Source organism: Ascaphus truei, chromosome 6, assembly GCF_040206685.1.
Source record: "Ascaphus truei isolate aAscTru1 chromosome 6, aAscTru1.hap1, whole genome shotgun sequence".
NCBI lineage: Eukaryota > Metazoa > Chordata > Amphibia > Anura > Ascaphidae > Ascaphus > Ascaphus truei.
The window spans coordinates 95,458,425-95,478,594 of NC_134488.1; the positions used below are offsets into that span (position 1 = coordinate 95,458,425).

General features: G+C 40.2%; 1 protein-coding gene across 1 annotated transcript; it reads left to right on the forward strand.

Annotated features, from left to right (window-relative positions):
• Positions 1-1,329: 1,329 nt before the first annotated feature.
• On the forward strand, positions 1,330-18,737 carry LOC142498134 (extracellular calcium-sensing receptor-like). Its single transcript, XM_075606641.1, has 5 exons — positions 1,330-1,587; positions 14,625-15,458; positions 15,548-15,778; positions 16,342-16,465; positions 17,812-18,737. Exons 1-5 carry the CDS (start codon positions 1,330-1,332, stop codon positions 18,735-18,737), a joined length of 2,373 nt encoding a protein of 790 aa, XP_075462756.1.
• Positions 18,738-20,170: the final 1,433 nt, after the last annotated feature.

Here is a 20,170-nt window from a genome sequence, read left to right on the forward strand (position 1 = left end):
ATGCATCTCCCCAAAAAAAGAAGAGTCAGTAATCCACAGAAAACTGAGTTAAGGCTAGTTCAAAATTCCATACTAACATATGGAAGTGGATTAGTATATTTGGAAGGATGGTGACCACATGGTGGATGGTGGTTTATGCTCCCACCCACTTATGGGTGATCCACTAATGGTATGGTATAAAAGACATTTCCGTTTGCAAGTCAGTCTCCCTCCATTAAAACTAATCAGAGAAGCAGGATGATTTTAGCTCAGAGGAGATGGTGAAATCTAGTATAAGTAAAAGTTAAGATTTGCCAGCACTGGGGTTACATTGTGGGTTGGGCAAGCTGATCATACCGTACTGTGGCCAAAATATGTAAATACCCAATTTTAAGGCACTATTAGAAATAGTGTAAGATCTGCAAGCCTGCTAAATGCAAAAAATAATTGTATGTTTTAATTATATTGGATAAGCTTTCCAAACCACATGGAACCAAGTCAGCTATTCCAGCTGCTTCTCCGTTCATATCCACTCTTTTTTCACCTTTTTAGCTACATTTGTGTCTATTTCACTTTGGTGACAAGTCCAAAAACAAATCTCGTCATTTTGACAATATTTTACCCAATAAACTGTCTGTGGAGTAAAAAGAATAGAGGGTGAAGAGCTAGCCCCTGGAAAAGTGCTATTTCTTGGCATTTGTTGCTGTGTTGCTACGTGTCTCTTCCACCTTAATAAAATAAGAGAAGAGGGTTTCAGCATATTTTTTTGGGGGGTGATAAAACTGCCAAAGCTGCTTCTTCAGATACTAAAGAATATAGCCCTACGAGAGAGAGTGGGTTTTAACACAAGTTCACTTGGCACTTTGTATTGAGAGACAAAACTGTGAGTTAGACATTCATCAAAAATGATCTGAGACATAAAAATATGTAAGAGAGTACAGATACTGCATTATCACCACTATAGCCTTCTGAAAACATTTTCTTCTAGTAAATAAATGGGAAATAAGAAGTGTGTGCAAAGTGTGTACCAGTCATTTTCAGCACTTACTCTTGTTTAGTGAAACAACAACAAAAATTACATGTAAATCTATTATTGATTAGCATCCATACTTTATATCAAATATTTATGTTGGTACACCATTTCTATAGCTTTAAATGTATTATAGTTTTTTTGTAACCAAGGGTAGCAAAGCTTAGAGCAGAACATATAACTCATTAATCACAACGTTATGATAAAACTCAAAAGGAAAAAAGTCCAAAAGGTTAACTACTGACTTTAAATATTAGAAACTAATGGATATTTTGGTTCCATTTAGGTTTTATGTTCTTTTTTATCGGCTTGTACAGAGTATGATTTTTACAATTGAAGAGATCAATCAAAACTCTACCTTACTCCCAAACCAGAGGCTCGGCTTTTCAATCTACGATTCCTGTGATACATCAATGAAAGCTCTGAAAAGCACTATGATGCTCCTCACTGGGCAGAAATATCCCATCCCAAATTACAGCTGCAAATCAAATCCACCAATGGCTGCAGTTCTGGGGGATGACAAATCCAGAGTATCCATAAGTGTGGCCAGACTGTTAGGAATCCAGAAATTTCCACAGGTAAACTGGATTCACAGTGCTTTTATATATATATATTCAATTTAAACTATGCTTATACTGTATTATTATTTCAACCCTTTTGACTGTTTTGGCCATATAACACAATATATACAGTACTGTATACTCTTTCATCCATTGTATTTAGTTATATATAACAGTAGGGAAGGGCTCTTTAACTAGTAGCCCACAGATCAAATACGGCTATGAAGGGCTTTGATGTTGCCCTTGGACTCTCAGCTGCCCAAACAAATAGTATAAAATTAGCATGCGCAAATGGCAATTGTTAACACTAAAACTCACTTGTAAGTTAAGTTAATGTGAATATATATATATATATATATATATATATATTTATATATATATATGGTACAGATGTTATACATGCTTTCAAAATACTGAAATATTATAATATTCAATTTTATAATGTATCTAAAATTACATTAGGTGGTACGTCTCCTCCTACTGCCAGTATCCTTTACACCCCATGCCTCCATGTGTTTCTTTCTCTTCCTTTGAGGTTCACACAGTCTAACTTTTCTACCCTCTCTCTCTGCACATGGCAGTCATCTACAGACTCAGAGATGAAGGTGGCCGTGCTTCAAGGGTTAATTGTATCCCATAAGTATATGATACTCCGCTAGGACCACTCCACTGTATAATGAGTATACTAATTGTGCAGCATCCTTTGCCAAGGATCAGGGACTAGTACCTAGTGCTACAGTATATATGAAAAAAGATATACGTGCTACTATAAAATCGCCCGACTCGTCGCCAGCACCACGCACAGGGAAGCCAAAGTCATCAATCTTGCTTTCTTTCCCCTAATGCTACAATGAAGTTGTTTCCGATAGACAGCATCGGTGGCATTTGTACCACTGATACAGACACAAGCGATCAAACAAAACTACGAGGTGAAAGATTTTTTTATTTTTTTTATGGCAAAGTAAGACAGTAGAAAATATATCCAGTGGCTTGAAAAAGATTGTGAGCCCCAATGATAATTACAGAAACTCCATAGTGTTTCCATGATAACCTTCTTGAGTCAAACCCAGTCTTTTCTTAACTATCCAATATAGTTTATATTAACCAATTCCATATCTTTTGAAACAAAATGATGTATGAATTGGACAAACAATGAGTAATTAAGAGTGAGGGTATGTGCAAAAGTAAGTGAAACCCTGATTTTAGCACCAAATTTAAAGGGGATAATTAGGATCAGGTGTTTAAATAATTAGGTAGATTTTCAGGTGTGAGTTTGGGATCATACAATAATCATTATAAAGATCATAAACTTTCTGAGTTTGGTCTTAACCATAAAAGTGTGTGGAAACACGGCATGCGATGATCAAAAGAAATCTCTGATGACCTCAGAAAAGCCGTTATTGATGCTCATAAGTCTAGGAAGGGTTACAAAACCATTTCCACGTATTTGGGGCTCCACCAATCCACTATCAGACAGATAGTTTACAAATGGAGAAAGTTCAAGACCACAGTCACTCTAGACTGTGAGATCCGAGAGATCGTCTTACAAAGGACAAACTGGAAAATCATCTAGGAAGTCACAAAGAACCCCAGAGTAATATCCACCGACCTTCAGGGCATTCTCGCCTTGACTAATGTGAGCGTTCACGAGTCAATTATCAGAAAAAGACTGAACAAGAATTGTGTTCATTGACGTATAGCCAGGAGGAAACCACTGGTCTCTAAAAAGAATATTGCTGCCCATTTGAAGTTCGCAAACAGCACATAAATGATCCATAACACTTTTGAAACAATGTTCTCTGGACAGACGAGTCAAAGGTAGAACTTTTTGTCCTCACTGAGAAACGTTATGTTTGGTGAAAACCAAACATCGTATTTCAACAGAAGAACCTCATCCCAACCGTCAAGTATGGTGGTGGGAGTGTGATGGTTTGGGGTTGCTTTGCTGCCTTGGGACCTGGACAGCTTGCCATCATTGACACAACCATGAATTGTGCATTGTATCAGAAGATTCTAGAGGATAATTTCAAGCCATCCGTCCGTGAACTAAAGCTGAAGCGAAAGTGGCTCATGCAGCAAGACAATGATCCTAAACATATAAGCAGATCTAGAAAATAATGGCTGAAGAAGATGAAATTCAGCGTTTTAAAATGGCCTTGTCAAAGTCCAGACCGAATCACATCTAAATGTTGTGCAGGAACTGAAGTGAGCTGTCCATGCAAAGAAGCTTTCAAATATTGCTGAGTTTAAGCAGTTCTGTATGGAGGAATGGGATAAAATGCCTCAAAACCAATGTGAGAGACCTACAGTACCAGCAGTTACAGGAAACACTTAATTGAAGTGATTGCTGCTCAAGGGGGCACCACCAGGTACTGAATCTACTGCTGTAACGGTTCACATTCTTTTTCACGCATGGATATTGAATGTTGAATCATTTGTAGAAAAATAAATGTTGAAAAAGTATCATGTTTTTGTATCATTTGTTTGATCAGGTTATCTTTATCTATTATTAGGATTTAGGGACCTATTCACTAAACTTCGATAAGTTTAGTGCATTGCCAAGTGGGTTTGTATTTTCTTACCGCACTATAAAAAATATGTGTGAAAACGGTATTCACTAAGAAAAATCACACATTTTTTAAAGTTCGGTAAAAAAAGCACCATCGCACTACTTTGTTTGTAAATAATTAATTACATACATCATTATAAATGTTATATGCAGGCTATTACACTGTGGAGACTAGCTTAAAATTAATTGGTTGAGGGGTAAAAATTGGCAATGATGTTAGAGCTGCGTCATGCTCCACATGACTTTTATATCTAGCTTATAGAATCATATCTCCACTGCACCTCAACATCATACACTCCAGCACCAACGACACTCGGATCACAATTGTCATCTTCCACAGCCCACTCACCTATGCATCATATGGAGATTAGCATAAATTAATGATGAGGAGTAATAATTGGCAGTGATGTTAGAGCTGCGTCACGCGCCACGAGACTTTCATATCTAGTATATAGTCTCTATATCTCTATCTCGTTCATACATCTTGCACTATAAGACATTACCATTCCATTGGATCATTATCCTATAATATAAGGTCTTGTACTTTCACACAATAACACTACCACAGCAGAAATAATTATACTTCACAACCTGTCATTTTATTTTTATAAGCAGGTCATCAATATAGCACTTGTATAGCACTACATTGTGACAAAATGGATTACTATCTCCAAACACGTGGGATGTCTCCCACCAACCCATGAATAGTTTGGTGTAGGATGGGACAAAACAAGTCCCCATCGTGGTCCCACATGTTTGGAGATAATACTGACCATCGAACTGAAAGTAATTATGATTTACTAAAAAATGAATACTGTCTAATAAAAAAGTGGTGTACTTGTGATAATGTTGATGTGTGTTCTAGATAATGTATAATGGCTGTAAGACCATGCGTATGTGAAATAATAGTGTATAATGAATCCACATCTAATGTGACCAAAAGATAATCAGATTGCCAAGTGAAATCGTGAAAAAGTGATATTACGCGTTTAGTGTCAAGAAGAAACGAGGGTAATGTGCCGACAAGTGGTTGTTAAAAGTGATCAATATAAATAGACAAGTGCTCACCAATTGACCCAATACTGGAAACTATAGGTCTACCAGGGGGTGCAATGAATGACTTGTGTATTTTATGTAGGTGGTGAAATATCGGTGTGACAGTGTAGGAGGACATATGCAGAGGTACACAATGGAGACTGTTGTAAGGTGACATTATAACAAGGCTTTATTGTGCCTGTCGCTTTAAACAGCAAAAAAAATCAACATAAGCGAAATAGTGAGCCAACCAAAAACCCCTATCTCTGCTTTGGAGACTATCTATACATGTAGCTCAGCCCTCTCTGACTGGGTTGGTTAGCTAGGCTCTTTACCAGCCCCAAATCAAGGAGACATTTATCAATACACAGACATAGATAATAGTCTTATACGAAAAAGACTTATCTGTTAGCTGGGCTGCTGTATGGGAAGTTTCTCTGCTCTCCTGGAACCGCACCCTTGTGTGCACAGAAAATGTCAGGCTCCAAGTTTAGAATCTTGTCCCCTTTGTCTTGTGGTCAGCTTGTCGCTCAAGAATCTGTCCTTCCTTGGTTCAGTCCCATTGTGGACTAAGGATTCTCTGCTCTGTCTCCAAAGTTCAGCTCAGGTGTGAGCTAAGGAGTCTCACTTCCTGTCTCAAGAGACAGGCTAAGAAATCTAATCAGGCAGGTGGTGTTAGTTAATTGCCTACTAGCTGTTAACTACCACACTGCTGGATTAAAGGCACATTTGTGAACAGGGATAAGTCCCCTGTTACATACCTCCACTGTTTGTGGGAAGCTCGGGCTTACCACGGCCAAAGCCCATCCTTCCACTCTCATTCGAGATCTTTCTGTGACTTGAATGAGAGTGGATGGAGGAAGAAAACCCTCTGTCCCGCTGGGATTGGAGCCCTTTCTCCAGTTTATTTTTGTCTCCTCCCGAAGGTGCTTGAGATCAGCACTCCTCAGTCGCTCGAGGAGGACTTTTTCCAAGTAAAGTCTTTTTACCGAGTGCGCAGGCATGAGATTTCCGTTGCGTCGGGCACTCCTCTTTTTGTAGACAAACTGTATGGCAACAGTTGTAGAGCAGTTAGGACTAGCCCTTAGAGTTTTCCACTCCTGAAGCCATCTTTCTGCACTTCCCCCACACAACAGAGTCGCCAGTTCAGCTTCTTTGGGACTGAGTTGCACCTCCACCTCCCTTTCCAGAGAACGTTCTATCTTTTCAGCTTCTTCAGCTAAGGATTCTTCTGGCTTTGATACTGCACTCCTACCTCTGTTTGTTGCCTGTTGGGCAGCTGTAGGTTTGGCTAGTGCTTTCTTAGGTGGCTCAAACTTCGTAATCTTGTTTTGAAGGTGCGTGGAGTCCCCAACTCTCACTGTACCCTTGTCCTCATGGGCATTAGTTACTGTGGGATACCGGTGCTTGAGCAGAGCCAATACCTTTTTCCGTATTGGAGGAATCTGTAAGTTACTGGTCTGCAGAGTCTCAACCTGTTTGAGTGCGTCTTGCAAGTCTCTTCTCAGGGAATTTATCTGCGCACTTTGCTTTCTCTGAGTCTGTATCAGTGTCTGCTTCATATTCTGGAGCTCTGTAATTTTTGTCGTTAAGGTTGCCGCTGCGTCTGTTTTCTCCTTGGTGTACTGACTCAAGGGAATGGAACAGTCTCTCCAGCTCTTGCTCCAGTTTCTGAGCCTTCGCACACTCCCTCTCATACAGAGTCATCTGGTATCAAAGCTCCGCCTCCAATGATGCTCTGAAGACATGCAGCGTGGCCTTTAGCTCCTTATACTGCTCTGTGGGGACGTACTGGGTATTCAGACGTTCCTGCAGCGCTTGTACCTCTTTAACAGCCTGCACCTTTTCTTCCTGCAGTGTTTGCTGCTTCTCCTCAGCATACTGGAGGTGTGTACGCAGACCTTGCAGTTGGTTCTGCAGTCGGTGCTCTGCTTCAAACTTTTCATCTTTCAAAAGTTTATTTATTTCTTTAAGCACGTGCAGCTTTTCATTCTTTCCCTTGACATGTTCTGTCAACTCAGAATTTTCTTTTTTTAATCTTAAATTTTCTCTTTTTTCAGTCTCTGTACTATTCAGGGCCTCCTTGCAGTCCACCTTCCATTTTTGCACATCTGCTTGGAGGTTGGCTGTCTCCTGGCGTAAGACTTCCATCTCCAGGTTTAGGTTCTGAAGCCCCTTCTGAGAGACTTTGAGATCTAAGTTAAGATGTAGGATAGTTTTCCTTGAAATGTCCAGCTCCTCAGTGAGACTATGAACTTCCTTTCTGGAGACTTCCAGTTCTGTGCGGCAGCTGTTGATCTCATGATGTGAGGCATCCAGTGCTCTGTGGAGTGTATGAACCGCCTTCTGAGATACGTCTACCTCTGTCCGGACACTGTTGACCTCCTGTTCTGAGGCATTCAGCTCTATGCGAAGAGTGTGCATCTCTTGCTGGAAGACTGTCATCTGCTTCAGTGCCTCCTCATACTTCCGCTTCAGCTTAGCCATAATTTTATCAGATTGGCTCTGCTTTTCACCCATGGCGGTAATAGTAGAGTTTGCAGTATCTAGCTCAGTCTTGAGATCGTCCAATTCTGTCCTGGCCAAAAGTATATTTTATATCTTTCTGTAGCTTCACGTTATTTTCCCATAGCCGATCACAGTCACGCCTGGCAACCTTCAGGGCATCCCCAGGGCTGGTCAAGGGATCGTCACTCACCGGTTCCGGCTCCGCTTCCCTGGGATGGTTGGTTGAGGTTTTTTCACTATTAGCACCGGACAGACACTTCTTTGGGGTACACGACTTCTGCCTTGGACCCTCTGGATATTCGGTCATCCGCGGGACGACTTCTCCATTTCTCTAGGCTGCAGGGCATTTCGGACCCCCTTTTCCTCCGCAAGATCTGCAGATGTGTCTGTTCCTTCCACGGTAAGTGAAGAACCGCTTTTCTTTTTTCGCCTTTTTGTTTTGGATGACACCATCCCCTCAGGGATACTGGGGTCTCCATCTTCATTCGAAATTATAGCAGTGTCACTGGATCCACCTGGCTTTTCATGCAACTGTTACATAGTTATATAGTAGATGAGGTTGAAAAAAGACGTACGTCCATCAAGTTCAACCTATGCTAAATTTAGACAACAGATACTTTATTCTATATCTATACTTACTTATTGATCCAGAGGAAGGCAAACAAAAAACCCCATTAAGGGGAAAAATTAATTCCTTCCTGACTCCAAGAATTGGCAGTCGGATTAATCCCTGGATCAACATCCTTCCCATGTATACTTATTTGGTATATCCCTGTATACCTTTCCTATCTAAAAAGATGTCCAACCTATTTTTGAACAAATCTATTGTATCTGCCATCACAGTCTCCATGGGTAATGAATTCCACATTTTAACTGCCCTTACTGTAAAGAACCCTTTACTTTGTTGCTGGTGAAATTTCCTTTCCTCCAACCTTAAGGGATGGCCCGAGTCCTTTGTACTGCCCGTGGGATGAATAGTTCTGTTGAAAGCTCCTTGTATTGTCCCTGAATATATTTGTATATAGTTATCATATCCCCTCTTAGACGCCTCTTTTCTAATGTAAATAAATCTAATTTAGCTAGCCTCTCCTCATAAGTTAGAATGTCCATCCCCTTTATTAATTTGGTGGCTCTTCTCTGCACTCTCTCTAGTTCCATAATGTTTTTTCTAAGAATTGGTGCCCAAAATTGTACTCCATATTCAAGGTGTGGTCTTACTAATGCTTTGTAAAGGGGCATAATTATGTTTACTTCCCTTCCATCCATTGCCCGTTTGATGCAAGATAAGATCTTGTTTGCCTTTGCAGCTACTGCATGACATTGGGCACTATTGCTAAGCCTGCTGTCTACAAGCACTCCTAAATCCTTCTCCATCAAGGATTCCCCCAATATATCTCCATTTAATTTGTTAGTCGCCTTTTTATTCTTGCATCCCAAATGCATAACCTTACATTTATCTGTATTAAACCTCATTTGCCATTTACCTGCCCACGTTTCCAGTCTCTCCAAGTCCTTCTGAAGAGAAATTACATCCTGCTCTGATTCTATTACCTTACACAATTTAGTATCATCAGCAAAGATGGAGACTTTGCTCTCGATCCCAACCTCAAGGTCATTAATAAACAAGTTAAAAAGCAGGGGTCCCCGTACCGATCCTTGAGGTACTCCACTCACGACTTTAGCCCAACCTGAAAAAGTTCCATTTATGACAACCCTCTGTTGTCTGTCCTTTAACCAGTTTTCAATCCAGTTTTCAACTGTAATAGCTGACGGAAATATTCGGTGATCCACTGCTCCCGCTCTTTCTCCCGCCGATCATATTCGTCATCATAGGGAGCGGTCTTTTCGGTTCGTACCGAGTTCAGGCACCCACACCATTCTTGGGGTGCTTTGTGGGTGTGACTCGGTTTGGGTTCCCCATAAGAGATGTCTTCCTCCTCATCGGACTGGAAGGGCCACTCTTCCGTGGGGTAGGGTTCATTACAGGAACGCTGTATTTTGTTCTCAATTTTGGGGCCATCAGGTATATTTTTCTTCCTGACCTCTGGAGGCACTATTGCAGCTGTTGTCACTGTATTTGCTACAACCCCCAACAGTTCTAGTCCTACAGGTGGGCATATTTAGCTTGTAGAGGTCGTAGCTCTCACAGGCCTCTCTGTAGACTTTTTCTTCCTTTTGGTAAGTTTTACAACATTAGCATTTCTGTGCATGCATTCACTCTCGTCGTCTGAATAAGGCCTCTAGGGACACTGCTCCGTGTGGTGGGGTTCTTTACACCTGGAACAAATTTTCTTCCCTATTTTTACAGAGTCTGTATTTGACTTCAGCTGGGTGGCCATTTTAAATTCCCAAGGTTCTATTTCTTTAAATACAATGCTTGCTAGCTGCCCATTTTCTGGCTTCAGCAAAGGCATTTACTTTAAACCTTTTACTTGCTATGTGCAATAGCTCCGCTTCAGCAACAGAATTTGGTTTTCTGCTTGAGTTCAGTAATTTTCAGTCTCATCTTTGGGTATTATGGCATTCACTCTCCCGAGATACATAGGCAGACTTGCAGAAAAAAAAAACATTCTTTGCAGTGGAATATTTCTTTCACTCCCAGCAGGGTAACTGAACACTCAGCAATTGGCTTTGGAATAACTTTTACACAGTTCAGCAACCCCTTTTTCCCCTGTAGTGCAATTTTACACTCAGCATGTGTTTGCTAAAAATTCCCCTGCTTCAGCACAGTCTTACATAATTTTTCACACTTTTCTGCATATACTCCATTCACAGCTGGTAGTCCTATGCGGTGTGGCAACCTTTATTTGCAAAATCAGTACCGCTCGTGGGTCACCATCTGTATTCACTGCTTCAGCGAAACTTTTGAAAACAACAAACACCTATCCCTTTTAAGGGCTGACTCACTTCTTGAACACTGACTATGGCTGGAAGGCAAACCCCTTATTTCAATGACCATATTACACTTTGTGATAGGCAAATAAGGTTAACCTGCTTCAGCAGTCTCTCTCTCTCTCTCTCCTCTTGGGATTGGGGAAAATAGTCCATCTGTGGTTTTGTAGGTTTCAGTGCAGTGTAAGTTTCCTGCCTGGGTGTGTATCCCTTTAATTCTGATATCTGCTGCAGGTGAATCTTTGTTTTTGTTGCTCAGGTTTGTTTGCAAGACTGTATGCAGGCAAAAGCACACAAAAAAAATTCCACAGGCAATCTCCGGCCCTTTAAACTTCAAAGGCCACCTCTCATCCCAAATTTCTGACACCATATGTAGGAGGACATGTGCAGAGGTACACAATGGAGACTGTTGTAAGGTGAAATTATAAGAAGGCTTTATTGTGCCTGTCGCTTTAAACAGAAAAAAAAATCAACATAAGCGAAATAGTGAGCCAACCAAAAACCCCTATCTTTGCTTTGGAGACTATCGATACATGTAGCTCACTCCTCTCTGACTGGGTTGGTAAGCTAAGCTATTTACCAGCCCCAAATCATGGAGACATTTATCAATACACAGACATAGATAATAGTCTTATACGAAAAAGTCTTATCTGTTAGCTGGGCTGCTGTATGGGAAGTTTCTCTGCTCTCCTGGAACCGCACCCTTGTGTGCACAGAAAATGTCAGGCTCCAAGTTTAGAATCTTGTCCCCTTTGTCTTGTGGTCAGCTTGTCGCTCAAGACATCTGTCCTTCCTTGGATCAGCCCCATTGTGGATTAAGGAATCTCTGCTCTGTCTCCAAAGTTTAGCTCAGGTGTGAGCTAAGGAGTCTCACTTCCTGTCTCAAGAGACAGGCTTTTCTAAGCAATCTAATCAGGCAGGTGGTGTTAGTTAATTGCCTACCAGCAGTTAACCACCACACTGCTGGATTAGAGGCACATTTGTGAACAGGGATAAGTCCCCTGTTACAGACAGGATGAGTGATGTTAAGATATTTACATTCAGATTTTGAAAGAATCTGTAATATAATGCCCTCTTCAATGAGCTCCGAAAGCTCCATGTGATATGTTGGTGGGATCATGCCTAAGTTTAGAATATGAGGTTATGTCATTGAGTTGTCCGAGTGCCTCTTTTTTGTGGTACTCACTGTCAAGGACAACAACTGCACCTCCTTTATCCACGTTTTTAACTGTAATGGAGACATTCTCTGAAAGTGAAAGAATAGCAGCTCTTTGTTCAGATGACAGGCTGTCTAATCTTTTATGATATTTAGAAATGCCAGCGACATGTATACCCTTAGATAACAGGGAAAGGTCCCTTTCAACCAATTGCTGAAACATATTAATTGCTTGGCCCTTTATAAAGGTTGGATTGAATATAGAAAAAGCAGAAAAAGGCACCTTGTTGGTGGATCAGCATGCTGCTTAAGGAAGAACCGCAATTGGACCGCACTGGAGGATGAAGCTGAAGAGTGAATCACTCTTGTGGGTTCATGCTACCATTTAATACAGTCTATGGGACAATTTATATACTATATATATATGTGTGTGTCAGTGTACACTAGGTACTAGTCCCTCTCCCTATTAGGGATGTTAAACTAATTATAATCTCAGTGCAGAGGTCCAGACGTGTTATATATATATATATATATATATATATATATATATATATATATATATATATATATATATATATATATATATATATATATATATATATATAATATATATTGGACTGATCTGTTAGACTAATTATAATCTCAGTGCAGAGGTCCAGACGTTATATATATATATATATATATATATATATATATATATATATATATATATATATATATATATATATATATATATATATATTGGACTGATCTGTTTTTGATGCGCCGACCACCTACATTATGGATTGAATATAGACCTGTTGTTAAGTCCTGACTCTCTTCTTCCTAAAAATGACTCTAAGCTTACGTAATGGTCAGCACTTTCATTATAAAGATCAGTGAGATCTTTAAATTACACTGATCTTTGTAATTGTATCTGATTGTAGGGATATATCCAAGTCAAAAATCGAAATAGTAGTATTATCTACAAAAGTGGTATCTTGCAGATATTGTGATCTATTGTAAAAAAAACTTTTTTAGTGTAAGTTTACGAATAAACTTGTAAAGATCCACTACTATAGAAAATAAATCAAAATTATGATCCACAGCAAAAGAATGTCCAAGGTGGAATACGGAAATCTCAGCATCTGTTAGAGAGTGTTTAGACAAATTAATGACATTTGTATCTTCAATATTTAATGTTTCTATCTTTTGGCCGGCATGCCTCCCTTTAGTCCTTCTCCTGATCCGTCGTGTCCTACGTTGTTTTTGCCTGATTACTCTTTCTGCATTGCCACGGGTGGAACTGGAATATCTGGACAGTCGGTTCTCATCGCCAGATGATGGATTGGATTCGTTCTCAGAGAAAGAGACATTGTGGGTTGAAAATTCATGATCAGACACATCCTGGTAAAGTTGCGAAAGTTGCGTTCAACAAAACATGTCAGCTCAAGGTAGCCGCAAAAAAAGCTGGACTTAGAAAAATTTCTTTGTTTACATTTTAGCATGCGCAAAACCCATACAACAGGCCGGCGGGTGTCCCCAGCTGACCCCGCGGGGGTCCCCGAGGGAGGCCGGGGGTCGCGCGGGTGTCCCCGGCTGACCCCACAGGGGTCCGGGGGTCCCCGGCTCACCAAGCAGGGGTCCCCGCGGGAGAGCGAGGGTCTCCGCGACCGTCCCAGGGTCCCCGCGGGAGTCCCGTGGTACCCGCGGGCCTGCGGAACCAATGTTGGGCCTCCAAAAAAATAAACAATATTTATAACTAAATACACCCCCCTAACACATACAATACAGTAATGGGCAAAAGTACTATTATCCACATATAGATAATAATGCATTTGCCCATTTTAAATACATATAAATTACAATAAATACAGTAAATACATATTATACTTACCTTTTACAGGCACCCATGATGAAGGCCGTCTTCATCCTGCCCATGTCCCTCCAGTGCTGCAAACCATACACAAGAATAAAAATAGCCCCTAACCACTTAATCACCTTAGCGGTCATTAACCGCTACGGTCATTAAGGGGTTAACCCACCCTCACCCTCTACTCGGGAGGCATAAATACCCTCCCCCACTACCCATCCCATGAGGCCTAACCACCCTCACCCACTAACAAAGGCGGGAGGCCTACCCACATACCCTTGGGAACAATACCCCCTTCCCTCACCCCCAGTACCCACAAGAAAAACAATACACAGCCCCACAATAAACATCATTATATTTATTCTATACATAACCCACCCCCTGTGCCCACCCATAAATACATTATTTATTATTTTACATACAGGGTTAATACCCCAGGCCCACGGGAGTCCCCGGTGGGCCTGACGGGTCACCTCACAGACCTCACAGTAGCCCATAACAGGGCCTGTATCTCCTGAAGTAGAGGCCCCCCGGACCTGAAACCAATATGGTTCAGTTCCGGAGACCCCCTGCTCATGTACACTATTATTAAAATATATTTATTTAGTGTACGATCGCCTGTAACAGCCTTGCATGGAGATACAGAATCTCCATGCAAATGTTACAGCGGCTTTTTTTCTGTCAGCTAGCGTACGTAAAGTTTTAGAACGCTAGCAGGGGAAAAAAAGCAACCCGCACGCTGTGGCTTTTTTGAGCCCGTACGTTAGAAAATGGGATCAAGGCCTTAGCGAATCGCGTCTCCGGCTTCACTTTTTAACGGACGTGCTTTTTGTTTTCATCCGGCCGCAAAAGCCTTGAGCTTAGTACATAGCCCACTGTATGTCTTGCATGGTTTGCCAATTTCTGCACAAAAATAGCACCTCTCTATCTGGTACTATTGAGTTATGTCCATAACATTACATTGAAATAGATTTTTGTAATTAATATATACATATGAGTGTACATGTGAGCATTTGATTTACTTTTGCCTTTCCTTCGTTTAGATCAGTTATGCCTCTTCAGTGAAAGTTTTGAGTGACAAGATACAATTTCCATCCTTTCTGAGGACCACTCCAAGTGATGACTTCCAGTCCTATGGCCTGGCCAGATTGGTTATACACTATGGGTGGACATGGGTGGGCATACTCGCTGATGCGAGTGATTATGGACAGCAAGGGGCTTATATTTTGGTGGAACAACTAGAAAAGAAAGGTGTTTGCATTGACTTCCTCACAACCATTCCCACTGAGTATTCAGAATCTAGAATTCATTATATTGTCCAGGTAATTAAGAAATCAACAGTCAATGCCATTATTGTCTTCTCATCGGATGTGAGTTTTTATCCAGTAATGACAGAAATAGCTAAGAATAACGTGACAGGAAAAGTCTGGATCAGCAGCGATGGTTGGTCTGTAGCTTTTATATTTAATAAGATGGAGTTTTTGAAGACAATGCACGGGAGCCTTGGTTTTTCCATGCGAAGAGGGGATATGCCCATGTTTAAAAACTTCCTTATGAAACTTCATCCCTCAAAGACTCCTGAGGATGTTTTTATTCATCGTTTTTGGGAAATTATATTTAATTGTCATTGGCCAAGTCTGAGAGGGAATCAGACAGAATCAGACAATGATGCGACTACGTTGTGCACTGGCTCAGAGCAACTAGAAGGTCTAAACATTACATTCTTTGATATGACTCATTTACGAGCTGCCTACAACGTGTATAATGCTGTTTATGCGGTGGCTCATGGCCTCCATGACCTAAGCTCCTGCAAACCAGGAAAAGGACCTTTTACAAATGGGTCCTGTGCAGATATCAAAGGCTTCAAATCCTGGCAGGTAATAATGTGCAGAAGAAACCATATTATACGTTCTTTTTACATTCTTGACTCTTTAAAGTAGTTATCATTACTTCTGCATTTTTGTAGGTTCTTTACTACTTAAAGAATATCCGTTTCACAAACAACATGGGTGAGGAGGTATTTTTTAATGAAAATGGGGATCCACCAGCTAAATATGATATTTTGAACTGGAAGCTGAGTGATGAAGGGGATTCCATGAAATATGTCAATGTTGCTCGGTTTGATTCGAATGCCCATCCTGGTCAGGAACTCATCTTTGATGGAGAACCCATTGAGTGGAATGGGGGAGTGTTAAACGTAAGTAGGAATCATCTCAGTAGACAGTAATGCATATTTGGTTAGACATCTTTTTAGTGATACAGTAGTTTTTACTGAGCTAATAAGTGTTTATTTCCCACCAAACACATGAAAATAAATGAAATGATGCAGCAAAAAAATAACATAATAAAAAGGCTAGTCAAATTTGTTATTTGTTATTATGATGCATGACCCTCACAATTTGCAACATTCACATTTCAGCTCTTCAAACAGGTATTAAAATGAATAACACATGAAATTAGTCTATATTTTAACAAGCTTTAGTATTTTTTCCACTATAATACTGAAAGGGGAGATTTAACTTTTTTTTTTTTTTAATTGTCTTCATTACAAAAATGTGTATTTAATAGTTTCCTAGAGTTTATAATTATTAAAGTGCATTGGCCATTGAATGGGCTTTGTAAGTGTTAAGCCATTATTTAACACTCACCTTTATTTTGTTTACATATCCAACATATGTGAAAAGAATATACTGTACATATTTTTATTTTCATGTCAATTCCAATTCTTTGTTCTGCTTTTTAATTTTATTTCCATTGCAGCCACCTCAATCTGTCTGCAGCAAAAGCTGCCCAGCTGGTTACAGGAAGGCAGCTCAGACAGGGAGGCCATCCTGCTGCTTTGACTGTATTTTGTGCTCTGAAGGGGAAATCTCAAATACAACAGGTGATATTGCTGGCTAAGTACTGCAGTAGATTAGCCATCCAGATAAATGATGCCATCCTCCCTCTTTACTGCTTGTGGTATGACCCAGCTTTTCTTGCTCACTCCCCCAGCTTGTTTAGTGCTTAAGTACCAGAATTATAAAGCATGAAATTCACACACTTCTCTAGTATGAGGGTGTTATCGCAAAATTCATGGTACAATTACTGTACCCAGCAATTCAAGTACATCTGCCAAACTAAAGGCCTGATGATGTTCATGCATGTGGAAAGTCTGAATAAAATTAATTTTTCTCTGCTTCTGACATTACAGTTTTAGGGCACAGATATTATGGCATGGTGTAAAAAATATTTAAGAGTAAACAATGAAAGAAGATAATAATGTATGTTGTGTGTGTCCATCTACATTTGCTATACGACCTACCATAAATGCAAACAATAAATTATATTTTTCATTGGCTCTCTGCCACTATGGAATCAGTTGAAGTAATTTCTGAAAAATAAAACTAATTTGCCAAAATGTGTATCTTTCATTACAAAAAGTACATTGGCCCATATTTACTTAGCGGTGCTATGCCACAAGATACCGTATGGCCAATTCAAGTAAATGGGCAGTAAGGCATCTTCGGACGCTGAAAGGTATCTCATAGTAAATATGTGACTACTTCCTTTGCAAAATGATAAATAGATGGAGAGTCATAGACGTTGGAATCTGGAAGCTCATGAGTATTTATGACAACTCTAACATAGTACAGTTTTCCATTTTCTTTTCTGTATTCATGTGCAGTGATGTGTTTTCAATTTTGATTCTAACTTTTATTTTTTATCTATTCTAATTTTTATCTACTCTATCTACTCTATCTATCCTGTAATAGAAAAAACTGTGATCACTGATTAAGGTTTTTATTCGTTCTTATTCGTTTTTATTTGTTCTGGTATTTTTTGCTCTTCTTTTTACATTTACATGCAGAAATAATGTACCTGTCTTGCAACAAGAGGTCACACTACAGTATTTTAACACTAATTTCTTGCAATGTGTTATAAATGTGTGATAGTTGTTTTTTTTAACAACTGAAAACCTTTGGAAACGTTGGCGTTATATACTGTAAGGTTTATTAAAAATAACTGATTTCAACAGACATTTACAGCTGGTTTTGTAACATTTATACATCAAACCATTTTGCAAATGATGCAATGCTTATATGTTTAACTTTGATCTTAATGTTTTTGTATGTTTCGATATGATTTTTGTGTCACCGTAAAGTTGGTAAGGAGAAATATCAACTTTCAACTTCAAATACTGTGTTATCACACACCTGCTCCTATACTATTCCTGTCGTTATCATATAGATTCCTTGGAGTGCATAAACTGCCCAGATGACTACTGGTCCAATGAAAGTCGAGATCAATGCATTAAAAAGAACATAGAGTTACTTTCCTATGAGGAACCATTGGGAGCAATCCTTGCCGGCGCAGCAGTAACTACAGCCATAATTCCTGCTATCATTTTATATGTCTTCATCCTGTTTCGTCACACACCCATTGTTAAAGCCAACAACCGTGAACTCAGTTACTTGCTGCTAGTTGCTCTTGTCCTCTGTGTCCTTTGTTCACTAGTGTTTATTGGACAACCCAGGGCACTGACCTGTATGCTTCGGCAGGCTGCCTTTGGGATCATATTTGCTTTTGGAATCTCCTGTGTTCTGGCCAAAACCCTCATTGTGGTCCTTGCCTTCAATGCCACAAAACCCAACAAAACCCTTAAGCAATGGGTTGGGCCCCAGTTGTCCAAATTCATTGTTGCAACTGGAACATTAATTCAGGTGGTGATCTGTGCCATATGGCTATCAACCTACCCTCCGTTCCCGGTAAAGAATACCAAAACCACAACTAACAAGATTATTTTTGAATGCAATGAAGGATCAGCCACTGCATTCTGGTGTATGTTGGGGTACATGGGCGTTCTTGCCCTGGTGAGTTTTGTGGTGGCCTTTTTATCTAGGAAACTGCCTGACAGCTTCAATGAAGCCAAGTTTATTACATTCAGCATGTTGGTGTTTGTCAGTGTGTGGTTGTCCTTCATCCCAGCCTATCTCAGCACTCGAGGGAAGTACATGGTTGCAGTTGAAGTTTTTGCCATTGTAACCTCTAGTGCTGGTCTGATGAGCTGTATATTCTTTCCCAAGTGTTACATTATATTATTAAGACCTGACCGTAACACCAGAGATTACCTGATGAAAAGGGGAGAATACAGCCATAAAAAGGAGAAACACTGATCTTATAATAGAACTACTGTCTGGCTTTTATTAAACACTTTCACAACTGATAGTCATTTTTAAAAACATTGTTGTGACCTTCAATTTGTAGTTCATTTTAATGTATTATTCAGAGTTTTAAAAATAGTGCAGTAAAGTAATTCGAAAAAAGCAATGGTAATAAAAAGTAAACATATTATTATTTTGCGGCCCATTTATGAAACAGTTCACTGAAAGCAAAAGGAGTTAAAATGATTCACTGACACTTTTTTGTGCTGCTGTGTGTCTGTGTCAGGGGTCCCCAACGCGGTGCCAATAGCATCATGGCGCTCGCCAAGCCTTATCAACTGATTTGCCAACCAGTTGATAATATGGCATAGATCTGGACCTCCAACATGTTTATCGTGAGCTAACAGTAGCTCACCGGCTTCCAGTGAGTAGCTCGATGAAGTGCCACCTACAGCAGCTGCATGCCTCTCGCTCGTGCCACTCCACGCAAACATTATTTATTTATTTATAAAATATTTTACCAGGAAGTAATACATTGAGAGTTACCTCTCGTTTTCAAGTATGTCCTGGGCACAGAGTAAAACAAATAATACATGGTTACAAGTACAGCTACATAAATGAACAGGGTATACATTATATACAAGACATTGCGTGCACAGTTAAAGAAAATATATATTATGAGCGTATGAAACAGTTACAGACCAGGTTAAAATGTGAGACAGCCTTAGATTTGAAAGAACTTAAACTGGTGGTGGATGTGAGAGTCTCTGGTAGGTTGTTACAGTTTTGGGGTGCACGGAAGAAGAAGTGTCCCAACTTACACATCCGAGACCAGAGCGGCACTGGAGACCTCCCCCAAGCTAAGTGTATTTTGTGTGTGTGCATGTAAATTGGTTGCTGCCTGACACTCTTTCCTGAACTTTCAAGTGCGCCCTTGGGCACAAAAAGGTTGGGGAACCCTGGTCTATGTCATAAGAAACCGCGTATTTGCCTGTGAACACTGAATTTACACAAAATAAAAACCTTTATTACATTACAGTGGTGCTAAACCTATTGGTCAGGACCCTTTGGGGGCCGTTGTAAAATTTGTGGAGGTCGCTAAAACATTAGAGGGGTAAGTCTGTGGGTGTCCCTGCTTCTGAATGGGATACCCACAGCATTCATTTTCTGACTACAAACTTACTTACAGCAGCCCACATCTCTCTCCCTCTGTTGTCTCTCTCCTTCCCTTCTGTCTCCTAAATATGGCTATGCCCATATTCTGGCATCTAGGACATCATCCAGGCTGCATGAGAGACAGCAGGAATGGTGGAAGAGAGATAGGAGTGAGGGGGGATAAAGACAGTAGGGAGGGAGAGAGAGTGGGAAAGAGAGAAATAGCAGGGAGGGAGGTAGAAAAATAGCAGGGAGGAAGAGACAGTAGGGAGGGACAGAGAGATAGGAGG